This window comes from Callithrix jacchus, chromosome 11 (genome assembly GCF_049354715.1).
Source record: "Callithrix jacchus isolate 240 chromosome 11, calJac240_pri, whole genome shotgun sequence".
Lineage (NCBI taxonomy): Eukaryota > Metazoa > Chordata > Mammalia > Primates > Cebidae > Callithrix > Callithrix jacchus.
The window spans coordinates 15,098,323-15,117,386 of record NC_133512.1 but is presented as its reverse complement, the minus strand read 5'-3'; the positions used below and the strand labels follow the sequence as shown (position 1 = coordinate 15,117,386).

At 49.3% G+C, this 19,064-nt stretch overlaps 1 protein-coding gene across 15 annotated transcripts in view; it reads left to right on the top strand.

The window, feature by feature from the left end:
* Nucleotides 1-19,064, top strand: part of TNS3 (tensin 3) — a 314,051-nt gene that overhangs the window by 19,134 nt on the left and 275,853 nt on the right. For 3 of the 15 annotated variants that reach the window (XM_078342389.1, XM_054237066.2, XM_078342400.1), the window contains exon 2: nt 5,051-5,117. The exons of 10 other annotated variants lie outside the window; for them this stretch is intronic. In XM_078342389.1, coding sequence (XP_078198515.1) covers nt 5,068-5,117 — 50 coding nt within the window. In that variant the 5' untranslated portion in view covers nt 5,051-5,067. Of the gene's footprint in view, nt 1-5,050; nt 5,118-18,801; nt 18,997-19,064 lie in introns of those variants that run through there. 2 more of the 15 variants (XM_078342397.1, XM_078342391.1) reach the window with 1 other exon arrangement.

Genomic DNA, 19,064 nt, shown 5'->3' with positions numbered 1-19,064 from the left:
CTTAAGCGCTGGGATTACAGGCATGAGCCACCTTGCCCGGCCATGATTTGGAATGTCTTTTTGTCCTGCTGTTGGCCAAGTCAGATCACTTGGTTGAGACCCTCAGATTCCCTTCTTACCTTGGAGACGGCCTCCTAACAACTTTCACTCAGCAGTTTTCACATCCAAGGATAGCCTTTGCCTGAATCAGTTGTTCTCTGGTGGTTTGTTGTTTTGTTTTTTGCCTAAGGAGTTAAGCAATGGTAGTTCTTAACTGTTCTTCAGCACTTCAGAAACACTTATTGTCTTGCATATAATCAGACTGTTACTTAGTAATCTCTTTTGCCTGGGGAGCAAGCTCTTCAGAGTAAGGGGATACTAGAGACCGAGAGAATTGTATTTAAGGTATTGACTCCATAGGTGGTTTGCAAATCTGACAAAACAAAGATGTATACCTTTTCTCAAACCCTGACTCTGTGAGAGCACCCTGAGTGCCTTTGGGCAGCACCCTATGTAACTGCAGTGGAGACGTGGATGTAGCTGCAATCACTGCCCTATGACAGAAGACTGCCCAGGTTCACCCACCAGCTAAGCTGCTTGGGTGGCTCTGATGAGGAGTCCATGGTTTTGGACAACTGCTGTCTTAAGTCAGCAGTTCTCACAGTGAGGTCCTGAAACCAGCATTAGCATCCCCTGGAAACTGTTAGGAATACCAGTCCTGGGCTCCACCCCAGACAGACCTCCTGCATCAGACACTCTGGGTTGGGGCTCGACGGGGTTTAGAACCACTCATCTGGATTAACCTTTTTTCCAATGTGTAGAACTAGTCTGAAGCCCCAGGGAAGCTGTTAATTCAGATGTCTTTAAAGTTCCATGTGGCTTTGCAATAATCTATGCATATCATGCTGTCAGACTGTGGCTGCTTGCTCTTCCAAAGCGTCTCAGATCCTGTGTGAAGAATAAGCTGCATTTACAGTTCTCATATTTATGGGAACTCCTGTTAGCTCCCTGAACCCCCAAAATGAATTTTTGCCTAAGATTAGGAAATCTAGCAGACTGAAATTGGAAAGTGAGATTGGTGTTAACAAGTGTAAATTTGTGCATATTTTCAGCATTTGTTTATATTTAACTTTGTCCCCCACCTACTGGCTTATTACCTTAAGAAATAAAAAATCGGCCAGGTGTGGTGGCTCACGCCTGTTATCTGAGCACTTTGGGAGGCTGAGGCAGGCTGATCACCTGAAGTCAGGAGTTTGAGGTCAGCCTAACTAAGAATGGTGAAACCCCATCTCTAGTAAAAATACAAAAATTAGCTGGGTGTGGTGGTGTACACCTGTAATCCCAGCTACTCAGGAGGCTGAGGAAGGAGAATTGCTTGACCCGGGAGGCGGAGGTTGCAGTGAGCTGAGATTGCACCATTGCACTCCAGCCTGGGCGACAGAGTGAGACTCTGTCTCAAAAAAAATAAAAATAAATAAAATAACATTTCTAGAGGCCAGTGTCTTTATAGTCTACTCTACTGGTTGAGGATTTTGATTCTTCACAAAGAGATGCAGACTGAGCTGCTTTTGTGTGCAAGACAGTGTGCTTTTCCTGTAATGAGGAGGTGAGTTCCTGTGGGCTCAGGAGCAGTAGGCAGCCACATGTGCATCTGGACCAAGCTGTGAGAAGGGGATGTGTCTGCAGAGGAAAAGAAGGTGCTGTGGAAACTGAGAGGTGAATGTGGGTAGGGTGGAGGAGGCAGCCAAGAGCTTAGTGGTATTCATCAGTCAGGTGTTCTGGGGAAACACAAGCAACAGGGCATGTTCATGTATATGCATACATATATGAGTGAATTTAGGGGCTGGCAGGTCTGAAATCTGCAGGACAGGCTGGAAATTTTAGCAAGTCTTGAGGTTGCAGTCTTGAGTCTGAAGGCAATTTGGAGCAGAATTGGGACTCTCAGTCCTTTCTCTTAAGGCCTTCCTTCAAGTGATTGGATAAGGCCCACTGACATTATGGAGGGTCATTTGCTTTATTCAAAGTCCACTGATTTAAATGTTAATTAAAAAAAAAAAAACCTGGCCAGGCATGCTGGCCCATGCCTGTAATCCCAGTACTTTGAGGGGCGGAGGTGGGTGGATCACGAGGTCAAGAGATCAAAACCATCCTAGTCAACATGGTGAAATCCCATCTCTACTAAAAATACAAAAATTAGCTGGGCATGGTGGCACGAGTCTGTAGTCCCAGCTACTCGGGAGGCTGAGGCAGGAGAATTGGTTGAACCCGGGAGGTAGAGGTTGCAGTGAGCCGAGATCGCGCCACTGCACTCCAGCCTGGTGCTGGAGACCGAACGAGACTCTGTCTCAAAAGAAAAAGAATACCTTCATGCAACATCTAGACTGATGTTTGACTAAGCGATTGGATACCATGGCCTAGCCGAGAGGATGCGTAAAATTAATGATCACTGCAAGGAATCGGGACTGTGACTGTGACTGTGGTGGGGGGAGTGCGAGGATTTATGCTGGTTGGCAAGTGGGTGTGAGAAAAGCCACCAACAGTGTCCTTGTTGCTTGGTGGCCTCAACCCAGGGCTGTCATGAGTTAATACACTGCCCATCACTAGGCTTGTGGGACACAAAGGTGAGCCACTTTCTGGAGAAGCAGGGCAGGGGCTTCTATAAGTCGACTTTGAGGTTGGATCTCCCCAGGATAGGGTTGCTGTCCGGAGGCAGAGGGAATGAGCGTCCTGGCATCAGAGGTTGGGCACTCGGTTTTGCTAGTGAGTCCTGCTCCAGAGGTGACTGGCGCAGGACCCAGGAGATCATCCTGAAGCTTTTCTACTGAAACTGGTGCCAAGTCCTTCTTCAAGGGCACCTTTCAGAGTGAGCACCCCAGGAGATGTTTGTGAAAGTGTGAGCATCCCTCAGCTTAGGAGCGGTTCTTATGTATTTATCTCACCGTCCAGCTGGTCGGGCTGTGGACTTTAGACCTGTGTCATTGGTATAGGTTTGAGAGTCTTTGAAGGGGGGCTCCAGGCAGGAGGGGTTCTGTGTTTCTGGTGGACTCCCATGTGGCTCCAAGCCGTGACTACTCCATCTGCCTCAGTCACTCTGGGTGATCCTCGTGTGCCCAGGCAGAGGACCTGGCCTGGGGATGCCCAGGGAGTTTTGCCTAGCTTTGCTGTTAAGGACATGAACAAGAAAGAGCATGGCTAAAGAATTGGTTGAACCCAGCCAGAGAGGGCTGGGCCTGGAGCAGGAGGTGGGGCTGCATCTTGGCTCTCAACTGTTTGTTGAGTTGAATTGTCCCCAGGCACCGATGGAGTTGGCCAGTCCTGAAACTCACCTTCCCTGAGTCTTGAATTTATCTATGGTGTTCTTATCCATGTCATCTTCGGAGAGAAAAGTCTTTTTCCCATGCACAGCCAAGAAACTGACTTTACCTGTTTTGTATGTAGTTAAGAATTCCACCAAAAAGAATTTCACCACCATACCAGCATCTCCAAGAATGTTTCCTAACCTCAGTTGCAGAGTTTTGTGAAATGCTGCACTCACTCCAGTAGACGGCAGCAGACCAGGCCAGGCACAGTGGCTCACGCCTATAATCCCAGCACTCTGAGAGGCCGAAGTGGGTGGATCACCTGAGGTCAGGAGTTCGAGACCAGCCAGACCAATATGATGAAACCCCGTCTCTACTAAAAATACAAAAATTAGCCTGGCATGGTGGCTTACACCTGTAATCCCAGCTACTTGGGAGGCTGAAACAGGAGAATTGCTTGAACCCAGGAGGCAGAGGTCGCAGTGAACTGAGATCACGCCATTGCACTCCAGCCTGGGCCATAAGAGTGAAACTCCATCTCAAAAAAAAAAAAAAAAAAAAAAAAAAGAGAGGCAGTAGCCTTTTAAGTGTTTATCCACCTTTGATCAAATAAATCTAATTCTATCTCTTTGAGTCTGCTTAAAATAACTGTCAATGATGAAGATATTTTTTGCAGAACTCTGTTGAGGAAAAATGAGCTGGCCTTTCCATTTCAAGAATGACCTCCAGGTCAGAGACGCACACGGGGTCAGTCCAGGGAGGGGAGGCCACTGTTCCCCTGGGTGGTCAGGGTGCACAGGGGATTTTTACCGTCATCACTGCAATGGAGAAATGTTTGCCTATCAAACTGTATTGCAACTGTGCTTCAGTTCCTTGCCAGCCTTGGGCTGTTAGTAAGTGGGCTGATGTCTGCGCGGAGATTCCAGTTGAAGGGTTGCAGGAGCAGCCAGCCCGGCCACAGGCAGAGTTGGCCAAGGACTGGGTGCCCCTGACAGCAGCAGAGAGGGGGACAGGGGAGTCTGGAGAGAAGGCCACTGGGTGAGAAATTAGGTGTAGGGCTTTGGTTGGGCAGATTTACAGAAGACATGAGAATACCAGCATTTCACGGTGGAAATCACGTTTTGGATGGTGTGATGTCTTAATTGGTTTGTACTGCTCTAACCAGATACCTTAGACTGGGCAATTCATAGACAGGAATTTATTTCTCACAGTTCTGGAGGCTGGAGGTCTAAGATCAAGGCCCTCGGTTTCTGGTGAGGGCCTGTTTCCTGGTTCATAGATGGTGCCTTCTTTGTGCCCTCACATGGTACAGGTATGAGGGAGCTCCCTGGGGCTTTTATTATGAGGCCCTAAGCCCAGGCTGAGGCTGCAGCCACATGACCAAACCATCTTCCTGAGGCCCCACCACATCATACCATCATATGGGGGTCAGGGCTTCAACACAGGAACTGGACGGGGATGGGGCACAGATATTCCGACCCTGGCAGTGATGCATAAAAGCCCAGTTTGAGATGGGCAGCGAAGGCTGGCTCTGGCAGTCCTGTGGGGGTGGAGCAGGTGGGGCAGACCCAGCTTCCTGCCCTGGGGCCTCCGTGGCCCTCATGACATTGTGAATCCCTTCAAGCCAGGTGTAGTGTGTGGCTTGTTCTCTGGTTTGTAGCTTCATCAAATTATCAGGGCTGCTCCGCCCCCTGAATGTGAAGGTCAGGGATTTCGTAAAAGGGCCCTTGCCCTATGCTACAGCAGCTCTCTCTTTGTGTCCTGGTCCCCAGGCTGCCCCACTGCCCTGATGAAGATGCATGATGGAACTTGGACCTGGAATGAGGGGAGTGGAAGGAGGTGAGTGCAGAGATGGACAGGAGCCCCACGGAGGCCGGGTCCATGGGGTGCCGTGGACTTTGATGGAGGCCTCAGAGATGGTAGAGCAGGAGGGCTGGCCTCTCCTAAGACTGGCCCCTGTGCCTCTTGTTTTAGCCCCTTCCAGCCCTCATTCCTGCCTCTTGGTCTCCATTCTCTACATGCCCCTGAAGTGCATAAAGATGATGTGAGGAGGCTGAGGCACCGCCCTGTGCCAGAAAGTTCTTGGAACTCACCATGGTCACATTCCTAAGATGGAATGTTGTGAGGCCGCCTCTGCTGTCCTTTGGGGAAGTCTCCTGCTCCCATTATTAAAAATTTGAACATGTGTCTCGATGTCTGTATATTTCAATATGCATTAAACATGGGATTGGAAGAGTGACATGGGAGGTCCATATACATGGACGGTCTGGGATTTGCTTCCGCCTTCCAGTGCTTTTCCTTGGGCTCCCTCTGGGGAGATTTGAGCTCGGGGAGATTCTCCGCCAGTTTTGTTGTGCCCAGCTGAGTGGAAGGGGTCGAGCGGGATATGCAAAGCTCCCTCCTGCTCATGACCTTGGACATAATCAAGGAGGGCTTGGCCTGGGACCCGAAGTGGGGTTTTCCTGCAGGTGTACACAGAGGAATGTCCCGTAGCGTGGCTGTGTGGGAGAGTGGGCCCTGTGCAAGGAGGCAGTGGACCCTGTTTGCTCCTCCTGGGTGGGAAACCTGCCAAGGTAGGCTGCAGTTACTTTATCCTGGTTTTTCCACAGACAAAACAGGAGTCAGTTGAAATTTGCAAGTAGGTGATGGGAGAGGTGGGCCTGAACCCCAAGTCCTTAGGCTGAGAAGCTGGGCCTTTCTTGGTCTCTGCAAATGTGCTCCATTGCAGGGCGGGGAGGTGCTGGTCGGCCTCTTTGAAATCGGGCTGATGGACACATTTGGGGCTGGTGGAGGCACCCACGCTTGCATGGAGGAGGGTGTGGGACCCTCTGCCAAGTGTCAAGGTAGCCTGAAAGGAGGCGCAGACTGGGGGCTTTGCTTTTTGCTCTGGGGTAAGAAAAAAAGAAAACAATGCAGGCCGAGGAAGCATTCCTGGCGGGGATTACCTGGGAGGTGGCGCAGCCTCTTTGATCCTCCTCCACACGGCTTGCTGTAGCTTGCTCTTATCAGGACCGCAAATTCCCTGTTTCCTTTTATGCTGGGAACCTACAAGAGGCTCTGATGCTGCAAGCGGGGCGCCTCATTCTTGCCTCCAGGAAGCAGTGTCCCGTACACAGGCGTCAGCACCCACATGGGGGTGGACAGTGGAGGGCCAGCCTGGGCCAGTCCCGTGTGCTCAGGCCTCCTTGGTGGGGGTGGGGTGGGAGTGGTCTGGAGGTTCTTGTCACTTGTCGTTCGTCAGAGGGACCATGGGCAGGCAGTGGAGACGTCCAGAGGCTTACTCACTGCGTGCCTTCTAGCCAGCCCTCTGGAAAAGAGGCCGTCTTTCCAGTTTGGAGACTTCCTCTGGAGAATTCCATGACACACGTTCTTGAACTGAGGATGTGATTCAGTAAGGTGCAGTTGATGGCATGTGGGGTGGAAGAATTCCTTGTTAAACAGTTTGCTCCAGGCATGGTGTGGACTTCCTACCTCCTCTCGCTAGATGCTAGTGGCCACCTCAGTGGTGGTGATGGTTAAAATGTCCTCACATTTCCAAATGTCCCCAGCGCCTCCAATTATTAGTAGGCAGATAAGTCAGTTGGCGCTTAAAAAAACAAACTAGGATGAAAAATCCCAGAGGGTATTCTCCCAGTTACCACGTAATATTCCTGAAAAACCTTCAAGTTATTTACCCATGTGGGTGTGTTACCTGGTTGTTACTTAAGAGAGATTTCTCTATGTGTCGCAAGGAGAGGCATTGCAGAAACCGACACGGGCATTTTTGTCATTCTACATTGTGACTCTAACTTTCCTGTGTTTGAAAGATGAAAAGATAGCACCCCCTGGACGGGCAAGGGTTGGTTTAAAAAACAGTGTTGGGACTAAAGGTCCTTTAGTGAGTTCAGTGCAGGCAGGTGTGATGGTCCTGGTGGAGGTAGCCATTTCAAAGCTTCTAAGTGTGGCTGAGGAAGGAAGGAAAAGTCAGCCTCTCCCTTACATAGGACGCTTACGAACTTTCCCAGACACACTCTTGGCCTCAAAGATTGTTCTGACCCTGGCCATTTGTGGGACTTATCCAAGGTGGATCTGAGCCTCCTCGTGTGCTCCAGGCTGAGACCAGGATCTGGGTGCATCACCAGCTGGCAGAAGATGGGGATTAGGCAGAAGATGGGGACTAGGCACTCTGCACGCCCGGCACAGGTCAGGTTCTATTGCTCCCCGCCCCGCTGCTCCTGGTGATTGTCTGTGGGAGACAGGGCTTGGTGGCAGGGACTGGAGGACAGAGGACTGGGAGTAGGGCCTCTTGGCTGCGACCTGCCCCCTTGCCTAGCACCCTTGCACTGAGAATCGCCAGTTGTCATTCCTTCCTTGCATGCTGTGCCCACTGCACCAAAGGCTTGTGGAGTTTTGCCATTTGGGTTTATGGAAGGTTGCATTCACCCCAGGCCAGCCAGGGGGAGTGGGCCGGGTCCGGCTTGGGGCCTGCATTGCAGCCCCTGGAGATCTCAGCCATCATGCCTCTGCTTTGCTTCTCTTGGCTCAGGAAACTTCACTTAGCCCTGTCCCCAGTGTGTGACTCAGATGCACCCAATGACCAGAGGAACTTGTTGGGAGGAAGTCGCAATTATGGGGTTAGAGAAAGAAAAGTCGAACAGCCAACACAATAATCATCATGCTCGCTGTGGATTGGAAATAAGGGATGTGGGCCTCTGTCGTCCTCAGTTACCTGTTTTAGAGCTTCAGATGCCCAGACTCAGGCCGGAGGGTCCGTAGGGCCCCAGGACGGGCAGAACACCCACATTCATGGGGGTGCAGAGTGGTTCCCAGATGGCCTGGAGAGACCCCTTCTTAGGGGGTCTTGGCTCTTAGTGTGTCTCTGAATGGGGACTCTAAAATCTATCTGGGAACTTCCTTAGAGTAGCTAGCTGACTTTCATTAAAGGTAATTTTTAAAAAATCACATTTTTTGGGCCCGGCATGGTGGTTCATGCCTGTAATCCCAGCACTTTGGGAGGCCAAAGCAGGCAGATCATCTGAGGTCAGGAGTTCGAGATCAGCCTGACCAACATGGAGAAATCCCTTCTCTACTAAAAATACAAAACTAGCCGAGTGTGGTGGTGCACATGCCTATAATCCCAGCTACAGGAGGCTGAGGCAGGAAAATCACTTGTACCCTGGAGACAGAGGTTGTGATGAGCTGAGATCGAGCCATTGTATTCCAGCCTGGGCAACAAAAGTGAAACTCTGTCTCAAAAAAAGCAAATCACCTTTTGATTTTAAAGTGTCTCTAGGATCTTCTGCAGTTGGTATCATTTTGACTAGAAGCTCTCACTGCCCAACTGTCAACAGATTTATTCTATAAAAGAGGGCATGCGGTTCACGGAGAATCTGAACATGAGATTCACACACTGAATTCCACCTGGTTGTCTCTGCTTTTGTGTCTGTTTATATGTAAATGCACGTTCTTATATGTATATGTACACACATGCATATATACATGTATACTGCACAGGCACACATACCTACATGCATGTGCATGTATGTGCATCTAATGTGCATGTGTGTATTCTGTGTGTGCGAGCTTACTTTGGAGATACTGCAGTTTGGTGCCAGACCACAGCAATAAAATGAATGTTGAGATAAAGTAAGTTGCACATATCTTTTGGTTTCCCGGTGCATATAAAAGTTGTTTATAGTAAACTGTAGTTTATTAAGTGTGAAAGTGGCAGTTTGTCTACAAAGACAATACAGGTCTTAATTTAAAAGTACCTTATTGCTAAAAAATGCTGACAATCATCTGAGCCTTCAGCAAGTTAAAATCTTTTTGCTGGGCCGGGCGTGGTGGCTCAAGCCTGTAATCCCAGCACTTTGGGAGGCCGAGGCGGGTGGATCACGAGGTCAAGAGATCGAGACCATCCTGGTCAACATGGTGAAACCCCGTCTCTACTAAAAATACAAAAAATTAGCTGGGCATGGTGGCCTGTAATCCCAGCTACTCAGGAGGCTGAGGCAGGAGAATTGCCTGAACCCAGGAGGCGAAGGTTGCGGTGAGCCGAGATTGCTCCATTGCACTCCAGCCTGGGTAACAAGAGCGAAACTTTGTCTCAAAAAAAAAACCAAAAAAACAAAACTTTTTGCTGATGGAAAGTCTTGCCTATGAGTTCATGGGTTTGGACTGATCAGTGGTTACTGAAGGTTGGGGTGACTGTGGCAATGCTTAAAAATAAGACGGTGATACAGTTTGCCACGTCAGTTGACTTTCATGAAAGACTTCCCTGTAGCACGTGATGGTGTTTAATAGCATTTTATCCACATTAGAACTTTTTTCAAAATTGGAAGCAACCCTTTCAAACTCTGTTGCTGCTTTATCAATTACACTTATGTGACTTTCTAAATGCTTCGTTGTCATTTCTACAATATTTACAGCATCGTCTTTGGGGTAGGTTCCATCTACAGAGACTACTTTCTTTGCTCTTATGCATAAGAATCAACTCTTCATCCATTAAAGATATAAATGAGGTTGCAGCATTTCAGTCACATGGTCAGGCTCCACTTCTAGTTCTAGTGCTCTTGCTGTTCCTGGCACATCTCCTGTCTTCACTGCAGTCCTGAACCCTCAAGGTCATCCATGAGGGTTGAAATCAAAGTCTTCCAAAGCCTGTTAATACTGACATTTTGAATTCCTCTCATGAATCACAGATGTTCTTAAACTCATCTGAACTGTTGAATCGTTTACAGGAGGGTTTCAGTCGACTTTGCTCAGATTCATCAGAGAAATCATCATCTATCACAGCTATAGCTTAAAAAATGTTATTTCTTTTCTGTTTTTGAGACCGAGTCTTGCTCTGGCAACCAGCCTGGAGTGCAGTGGTGTGATAGCTCACTGCAATGTCCGCCTCTGGGTTTCAAGCAATTCTGCTGTCTCAGCCTTTTGAGTAGCTGGGATCACAGCACCCCCACCACACCTAGCTAATTTTTGTATTTTTAGTAGAGATGAGGTTTCCCCTTGTTGGCCAGGCTCCAACTCCTGACCTAAGGTGATCCCACCCCCTTTGGCCTCTTAAAGTGCTGGGATTACAGGCGTGAGCCGCCGTGCCCGGCTCAAAATGTTTTTTTTTTTTTTGACAGAGTTTGTGTTGCCCAGGCTGGAGTGCAGTGGCGCGGTCTCGGCTCACTGCAACCCCCGCCTCCTGAGTTCAAGCGATTCTCCTGCCTTAGCCTCCCAAGCAGCTGGGATTACAGGCATCTGCCACCACTCGGCTAATTTGTATTTTTGGTAGAGATGGGGTTTCACCATGTCGGTCAGGCTGGTCTCTAACCCTTGACCTCAGGTGATCCACCTACTTCAGTCTCCCAAAGTGCTGGAATTACAGGCGTGAGCCACCGTGCTCGGCTCAAAATGTATTTCTTAAAAGAAAGACTTGACTTGGCGCGGTGGCTCACGCCTGTAATCTCAGCACTTTGGGAGGCCGAGGTGAGCGGATCAAAAGGTCAAGAGATCAAGACCATCCCGGCCAAGACGGTGAAACCCCATCTCTACTAAAAATACAAAAATTAGCCGGGCGTGGTGGTGTGCCCCTGTAATCCCAGCTACTCGGGAGGTGGAGGCGGAAGAATCGCTTGAACCCGGGAAGGCGGAGGTTGCAGTGAGCCGAGACTGCGCCACTGCACTCCAGCCTGGCGACAGAGCAAGACTCCGTTTCAAAAAAAACAAACAGGACCTGAGCTGGGCGTGGTGGTGCATGCCTGTAATCCCAGCTACTGGAGAGGCTGAGATAGGAGAATCGCTTGAACTTGGAGGCGGAGGTTGCGGTGAGCCGATATCGCGCCATTGCACTCCAGCCTGGACAAGAGTGAGACTTTGTCTCAAAAAAAAAGGACTTGAAAGTCAAAATTACTCCTTGATTCGTGGACTGTAGAATGGAGGTTGTGTTAGTAGATATGACAATGCGATAAGTAAAATTTCAATGCCGCAAAAGAAATAACGCTGGAAGATGAATCCTCCCAGCAGGGCAGTTTACCTGCATAGAAGGGTGCAGGGTGCCCGGATGGAGTAAGGATGGCAGCAGCAGGCTTGGACAAGGGGGGAAGGGGTACTTATGCTGGGGGGAGGGGGGGAGGGGGAGGTGTCGTCCCTACTGCTATGTCTCCCCCTATTGGCTAGGGTTAGACTGCACAAGCTAGACTAATCCAGATTGGCTATTTTATTTATTTATTTATTTATTTATTTATTTTCCCGTCTCCTTTGTTAAACTCCTTCAATTAACGATTGGCTATTTTAAAAAGAGTAGGGGTCCAAGCTGGAGTGGCAGGGTGGGTGTTTTGGCAGGAAGGACGGTTTTGGGCGTGTCAGAGCGGGTAGCCAGGGGTGATCAGATGACCAGGTTGAGTCAGGATTGGGGGGAGGGGGAGCAGATGGGAACTACTGATTAGAACTGGTGGAGAAGGAATTACAAGGAAGTTAAACTTTAAAATAGAGAATTAAAGAATAAGAAAGCTGGACATGCTGACATACTAATTCTCTGAAGAGAAATTTAGAACTCATGTATCCAATTAGAACAACATTCATTTCTTTGTACATCTCTGTCAGAACTGCTGCGTGACCAGGTGCATTGTCAACAAGTAGTAACATTTTGAAAGGAATCTTTTTTTTTCTGAGCAGTAGGTCTCAACAGTGAGCTTAAAATAGTCAATAAACCATGCTGCAAACAGTTCTGCCATCCAGGCTTTACTATTGTATTTATTAGAGCACAGGGAGGGTAGATTTAGCATAATTCTTAACGACTCTAGGATTTTCAGAAGATAAATGAGCATTTCCTTTAATTTAAAGTCATGTGTAGCCTTAGCCCCTCACAAGACAGTTAGCCAGTGCTTGGAAGCTTTGAAGCCGGGCATCGACTTCTCCTCTCTAGCTATGAAAGTCCTAGGCAGCATCTTCTCCCAGCAGAAGGCTGATTTTGACTGCATTGAAATCTGTGGTGCTAATGTAGCTACCTTTATTAGTGGTCTTAGCTAGATCTTCTGGATAACTTGCGTTAGTATTTGTGATGTAAATACTTCTACTTATTCTGTGATGTTATGGAGCTGGCATCTTTACTTAAAACTCTTGAACCAACCTCTGCTAGCTTCACACTTTTCTCCTGCAGCGTCCTAACCTCTCTGAGCCTGCACAGAACTGAAGAGAGTTAGGGCCTTGCTCTAGATTAGACTTTGGCTTAAGGGAATGTGCTGGCTGGTTTGATCTTCTAATCCAGACCACTCAAACGTTATTAGTATCAGCAAAAATGGCTGTTTTGCTTTCTTACCGTTCTTGTGTTTACTGGAGTAGCACTTCTAATTTCCTTCAAGAACTTTGCCTTTGCATTTGCACCTTGGCTAACCGGCAGGAGAGGCCTGGCTTCCAGCCTGTTTGAGCACGTGTCTTCCCCACTAAGCTTACCCATTTCTAGCTTTTAAGAGATGTGACTCTTTCTTTCACTTGAACACTTACTGGTAATTAATTGGCCTGATTTCAGTATTGTTGTGTGTCCGGGATTAGGGAGGCCCGAGGAGAGGGAACCAGCAGTCCAGAGCATCAGAACACAGAATATGTATCCATTACCTTAGCTGTCTTATATGGGTTTGGTCCATGGCACCCCAAAACAATTACAATAGTAACATCAAAGATTACAGATCACAAATAACCGTAAAAAATATAATCATAATGAAAAAATTTGAAATATAGTGAGAGTCTACAAAAATGTGACACAGAGACCTGAAGTGAGCTCTTGCTTTTGGGAAAATGGCACTGTCAGTTTGTAAAAAACAAAAACAAAAACAACTCCGCATCTGCGAAGTTCAGTAAAGCAAAGCACAATAAAATGAGGTGTGCCTGCCTGTGTGTGTCTTGTTGATTTCTGAAACGGAGGCAAAAACTGATTTTTTGTTGTTACTTTTTTTCGTTTCTCCAGGCAAATTGTTCTCGCCTTTGCTCAAGTGCCGAGCTCTAGACGGCTTCCTGGCTTGGCAAGATTACTGTTAACGCATCCCTAAGCATTCCTTTTATTTGTCAAATCCCTGTTATTCTGTTAGAATCTGTCTTGCAGCCAAAATAGCCTCAGGAGAAAAATAATGAAAAAAAGAAATGAATTAGGTGTGTCAGAAGAATGCGATGGGCGTGGAGTGGTTTATGCAGATAAATATGTGTGTGGGTGACAATGTTGCCCCTTTTCAATGTGTGTTTAAATGTTTCCATTTTCCTTGTAAAAGCACTCTAACACATGAAGCACATTTGCAGAAAGGCCAAGCAAGGATGGCTCCCCAGCCCACCTGAAAGGCGGCCTCCTTGTTCGTTGCTGGGCTCCTCAGTTTTTCTTCACAAGACTCATTGTTAAGTTACACTGTGGATTCCTTTGCTTGACTGTGGACACATGGTTTTGTAGCCACCCTCCCCACCCTACGCCCAGCCCCGCTCCAGCCGTGCCTTAGCAGACATCATCCCCTGCTATTTCAGTCTCCACAAGTGCAAGAATTTAGGGTAATATAGTCATACTTCCATTCCATGGATTTGCTCATTTCTCATTCTCTACTCAAATAGCACGCACGTGCACAGTGTGAACCTTTGGTCTGTTGACTTGACCTTGCCTGTGTGGGATGTTGTTTCTCTCCTGTCCATGGACACTTACTTGTTCAGTTGGATTCATAGGTGTGGAATGAATGGGGACTGCAGTGCAAATGTTTTTGTAGTTCTCATTATAGACTGTCCGATGACTTTTCAAAGTGCTCCACAAGGCAGGCTGGGTGAGGTGGCTCACGCCTATAATCCCAGCTTTTTGGGGGGGCCGAGGCAGGTGGATCGCCTAAGGTCAGGAGTTCAAGACCAGCCTGACCAACATGGAGAAACCCCGTCGCTACTAAAAATACAAAATTAGCTGGACGTGGTGGTACATTCCTGTAATCCCAGCTACTCAGGAGGCTGAGGCAGGAGAATCTTGAACCCAGGAGGCGGAGGTGACAATGAGCCGAGACTGTGCCATTTCACTCCAGCCTGGGTGAAAAGAGAGAAACTCCGTCTCAAAAACAAAAAAAAGTGCTCCACAGGCATGATTTGTTCCACTGGGGGTCTCCTTGACTGTACTTTTGAACCCTGACACCAAAGGCTCCCCTGCTCCTGGGGCTGTGCTGGAACTCCAGCTCCTTCCCTCTGGTCTGAGGCGGCCACATCCAGGGCTCCAGCTACCTGGCTTTTTGTACCCCAACCCACCTCCTCCGTGGTCTCCGCATTTGCTTAGGGAAACACCTGGAGCGAGATGGAACCATCCAGTCCCTGCCTGGGCCCCACTGGACCTCCACCTTCAGGACGTGCCTAGGGTCTCGCCACGTGCTTTTGCTCCGTGCCTGAGTCCAGCGGCAGGAAGTGGACAACAGGCAAGCCTTCTGCCCGGGAGCTTGGGTGCCAAAGTTTGCCCCCTGGGCGGCAGGGAGCCCACCTTGCCAATTTGAGAAAGGAGCAGGCGCCCTCCAAGGTGATGCTTCCTGAAGGAGCTGGGTGTTCTAGGAGGATCTTCCCAGTGCTTCCTGCAGGTCTGGTGAGGGGTATTCACACAGGCTTCCAAGAGGCGGAGCCCCTCCTCACCCCTTTTCTGAATGAGCTCATGCTCCTTTGCTGGGTGCAGACTTGGGAGATGTGTTCAGTCACCCCACAGTAAAGCCCCTCCTCCTTAGGGTGGCGTGACTCCTTAGGAGTTGGGTAAGACTGTTTGGGAATGACCAAAACTTAGGTCTGTTTGGTTTTGTAACTTACTTGATATACCTTGGGTGTTTTCCATGACAGCGAATATGGATGTGATTATTAGTTTTAGTGACTTCATAGTATTCAAAATTCCATTCTATGTTAGTACCATAAAATGACCAGAGCCCAGATGCTGGCTGTTAAAACTGCTTCCAGCTTCTCTTGTTGTGCATGATTCTGTAGCTGCCCTTCCATGTAGATCTTTCCAGGTGCGGTCACTGCCTCAGAACACATTCCTTGAAGCAGAGTTGACCACAGTGACAAGGGTTTTAAATGAGAACGTAGCAGTTTGGTTTGCATGTGTCTTGCCCACTGAAACCCTGCTGCAAAAGCGCCTTTATGCTTCTCTTTCCCGGTCCTAGCCGTCTTGCCGTGGGACAACTATGGATAGCATCCTCCCTACATGAGGTTGGGAAGGTGAGGGTCAGAGGGACAGCAAGCCAGAGTTACTGCCTACCAGGACAGATCCTACAGTGTGGCTGCTCACCCATTTGTTCTACGTTTATCTTTTGCAAAGGGCTGTGCAGTTCACCAAGCCCTCTCCATATATCAAGGATTACTGTGGACATTGCTGGACGTGGAACCATAGGGCCGTGTTTCTATTCCCATTTCCTTTCTTCCTTCCTTCATTAATTCGGCAAATAGGCCTGGGCCCCTTCTGACGTCTGTTCCTTGGATAAGTGAAGGGCAGGGTGAGGCTGCAGGGCTTCTCTGTGACGTAAGAACTTTTGTGGGGCCTTAAGGCCTGGGGACAGAAGACTTCGCCTGTTCTTTCCTGAGAATGCCTCACAGGGGAGACCTCAGTGTTGCATTTGAGAATGAATGCTCAGCTGAGAGGGGATGGATGGGAGGGATGGAAGAGGGGAGAGGAAACCAAGTTCGCTTGGTTCTTGATGGGGCCGGCACTCCCGTCAAGAACCAAGCGAACTAACTAGGTCGTCGGGATGCAGGTGGGAGGGCAGGGACGTGGGTAGAGTTGATACTGCAGTGTTCTGGTCAGAGCATGAAAACTCCGGAGTGGGCCAGGAGGCCATCTCTGTGTCAGGGCCCATCAAGAGCATCATTCATTCATTTATTCATTCAGCAAATCCTTAGGCACGAGGATCTCCGTGAACTAGATGGACCAGAGTCCATGCCCTGCTAGAAGTGAGTTTTTCATATCCAATGACTATAAGATGGAGGTGGATGGACTTTTCTGTAGGGCCTCATGCAGGAGAGGCATAAACTGGGCAGGGATATGAGGGAAATGAGTCCTGTGTGCAAGGAAGAGCAGGTCAAATGTCCTGAGGCAGCACCTGGCTGAGCAAGTTACAGATCAGGCCAGAGATAGGCAGGGGCTAGATCACCTTGGTCTGTGGGCTAAAATAATAACTTTTTTTTTTGAGATGAAGTCTAGCTCTGTTGCCAGGCTGGAGAGCAGTGGAGGAATTCCAGCTCACTGCAACCTCTGCTTCCTAGGTTCAGGTGATTCTCCCATCCCAGCCTCCCAAGTAGCTGGGACTATAGGCATGTACCACCACATCCAGCTACACATTTTGTATTTTTAGTAGAGATAGGGTTTCACCATGTCAGTCAGGCTGATCTCGAACTCCTGACCTCATGATCTGCCCACCTTGGCCTCCCAAAGTGCTGGGATTACAGGCATGAAACACCGAGCCCAGCCAGAACTTTTTTTTAAGGGTGTAGATTCTAAAAGCCGGAGAGGGTTTTGTGCTAAAATGTTGTCATGTCCTGACTCCTGTCTTAAGAAGCTGCATGTGGCTGGCCTGTGGATGCAGAGATGGTCAGTTCAGTGGTGGGTGGACCAGGATGGTGGGGGTGGAGACTGGGGAACTGGGCCTTTGGGGGTTGTTTTGTGGGACTTGCTGACAGATTGGCTGAGTGACGTAAGAGAAGTAGAAAGAGCCCTAAGGTTGACACTTGACTGTGTAGGGAAGTGGGTGCTACTTTTGCGGACAGGGCAGCAGGGAGGAGCATGTTGGGGAGAAAACTGGGAGTTCTGATTTGGAGGGTTGAAGTGAACAGTGCTTCAGGGATGGCCCAGTGAAGGTGGGAGCAGGTGGTGCTCAGGACTCAGCAGGCCAGGGGAGAAGAAGCTTGGAGCTCAGGACCATCAGCCAGCAGACAGGTGGTGGGAAGGGTGACAGCCAGTACTGTCATGCTCCTTGGCTGGGTGCAGACTTGGGAGGTGCATGCACACAGAGCTTGGAGCCCAAGTACCCTGAAACTTTAGAAGTACCCAAGGTGATAAGACCCTCCGAAAGAGACAAGGGCAGGACCAGTGAGGTAGGGCATGGGGGTCACAAAGACCAGGGAAGAGAATGTGTCAGGAGATGGTGTGTTCAAATGTGGCTGGGATTGGAATAAAGGAAGGGCAAGTGTCTTTTACTGGGTTTGACAGGCTGTGTCTAGGTGGTGACTTATGGAAATTTCCAGTGAGATGGGTTGAGCATGGATTCTGGAGCCCATGAGCCTTGGGGTAAAGGGGCAGCGACTATAGTCAGCCCTTCGAGGAAAGCTTCCTGTAAGGGGAGCAGCAGAGAAATAGGGCAGGTATGGGAAGGCTGGGTGGGCATCCAAGGAGGGGTGTGTTTTCAAAGACGGGATGTGTTACATCAGGCTCTATGCCACTGGGAAGGTTGGCACAGTCATGAAAGACATGAAGATTAGGAGCTGGGGGGTGCACGGTGACTTACCCCTGTAATCCCAGCACTTTGGGAGGCCAAGGTGGGTGGATCACCTGAGGTCAGGAGTTCAAGACCAGCCTGACCAACATGAGCCCAGCTCTACTGAAAATACAAAATTAGCCAGATGTGGTGGTGCATGCCTGTAGTCCCTGCTACTCGGGAGGCTGAGGCAGGAGAATCACCTGAACCTGGGAGGCAGAGGTTGCCGTGAGCTGGGATCCGGCCACTGCACTCCAGCCTGGACAACAGTGAGACACCGTCAGGAGTTGGAAAGCAAGAGCCAGGATGGCTAGGGACAAGATTTGAGCCCGCAGTGCACGTGCATCTGGGGTTAGCACCTGGCCTCGCTGCACATGAGCTGGTGAGCTGCAGTGGTCACCGCATTCTTCCCAACCTCATGCAGGGAAGATGCCCAATGTGGACCTGGCCAGCTGATGGAACTGCAGGGTGGTCCCTGGCCGGTGACTAACGGGGGACACCTAGAGGGCTGGGAGGAGCAGCTCCTGAGACCCCATTAATATGGGTGCCTTTGTGTCTAGTGCAGCTGCCCCCTGCAATTTCAGCAGAAGCATGCCTGCAAATCTAATGTCCCCAGCTCTCCACTGAGTGCCAGTTACTCCTGGAGGTCCCCAGCCATGCTTACTGTTCACTCCCTGATACAGCCCCTTACCTCTCCTAGTTCTGAGCCCAGCTGAAGTCAACACGTGAGTCCAGGAACTGAGGAATCACCCTCAATTCTTTGCTTTGCCCTCCACACCACTCCCACCCTTTGCTCCTGAGCCTCTGCCTACCTGTCTACACTGGAGTCCAACACACACTGCCTCCCTCCCTCCTCCCCTGGTGGGACCACAGCCCCCTAAGCTTTATCTTCTCTCGCTCCCTCCCAGGCTGTAAACTCAGGAATGAATGAATGGACAGATGAACCCTGCCAGCTATAATTGTAAACCAGCTAATCAGAAATTCAAAGGGCAGCAGATAGGAGGCCACAGCCCAGGGTGTTCCAAAGGCCCGGCCCAGGGCGTGACTGAGGGGTGTGGTAGTCAAGATAGTGACCTTAAAACCTGGCGTCTATGTTTGTCCCATCCACAGCGCCTGTCTAGCACTGGCGTGTCTGACCAGGCAGGTGCTGAGCACACATGGTGAGGGACCCACGGTCTTGGCACACACGCAGTTTGTAGTATGAGTGGTGTATGCCCCAGGCCTGAGTCTGTTCCCTACTAGCCTGGGTGGACAAGGATGACTGTCACTGCAGACAAGGGATGAGAAGCTTCAGTGGTGAGGTGGGACTTGAATTGCCTTTTTCTTTGCTTGAATACCTTTTTTAAAATTTTATTTTTTAAATAAGGAG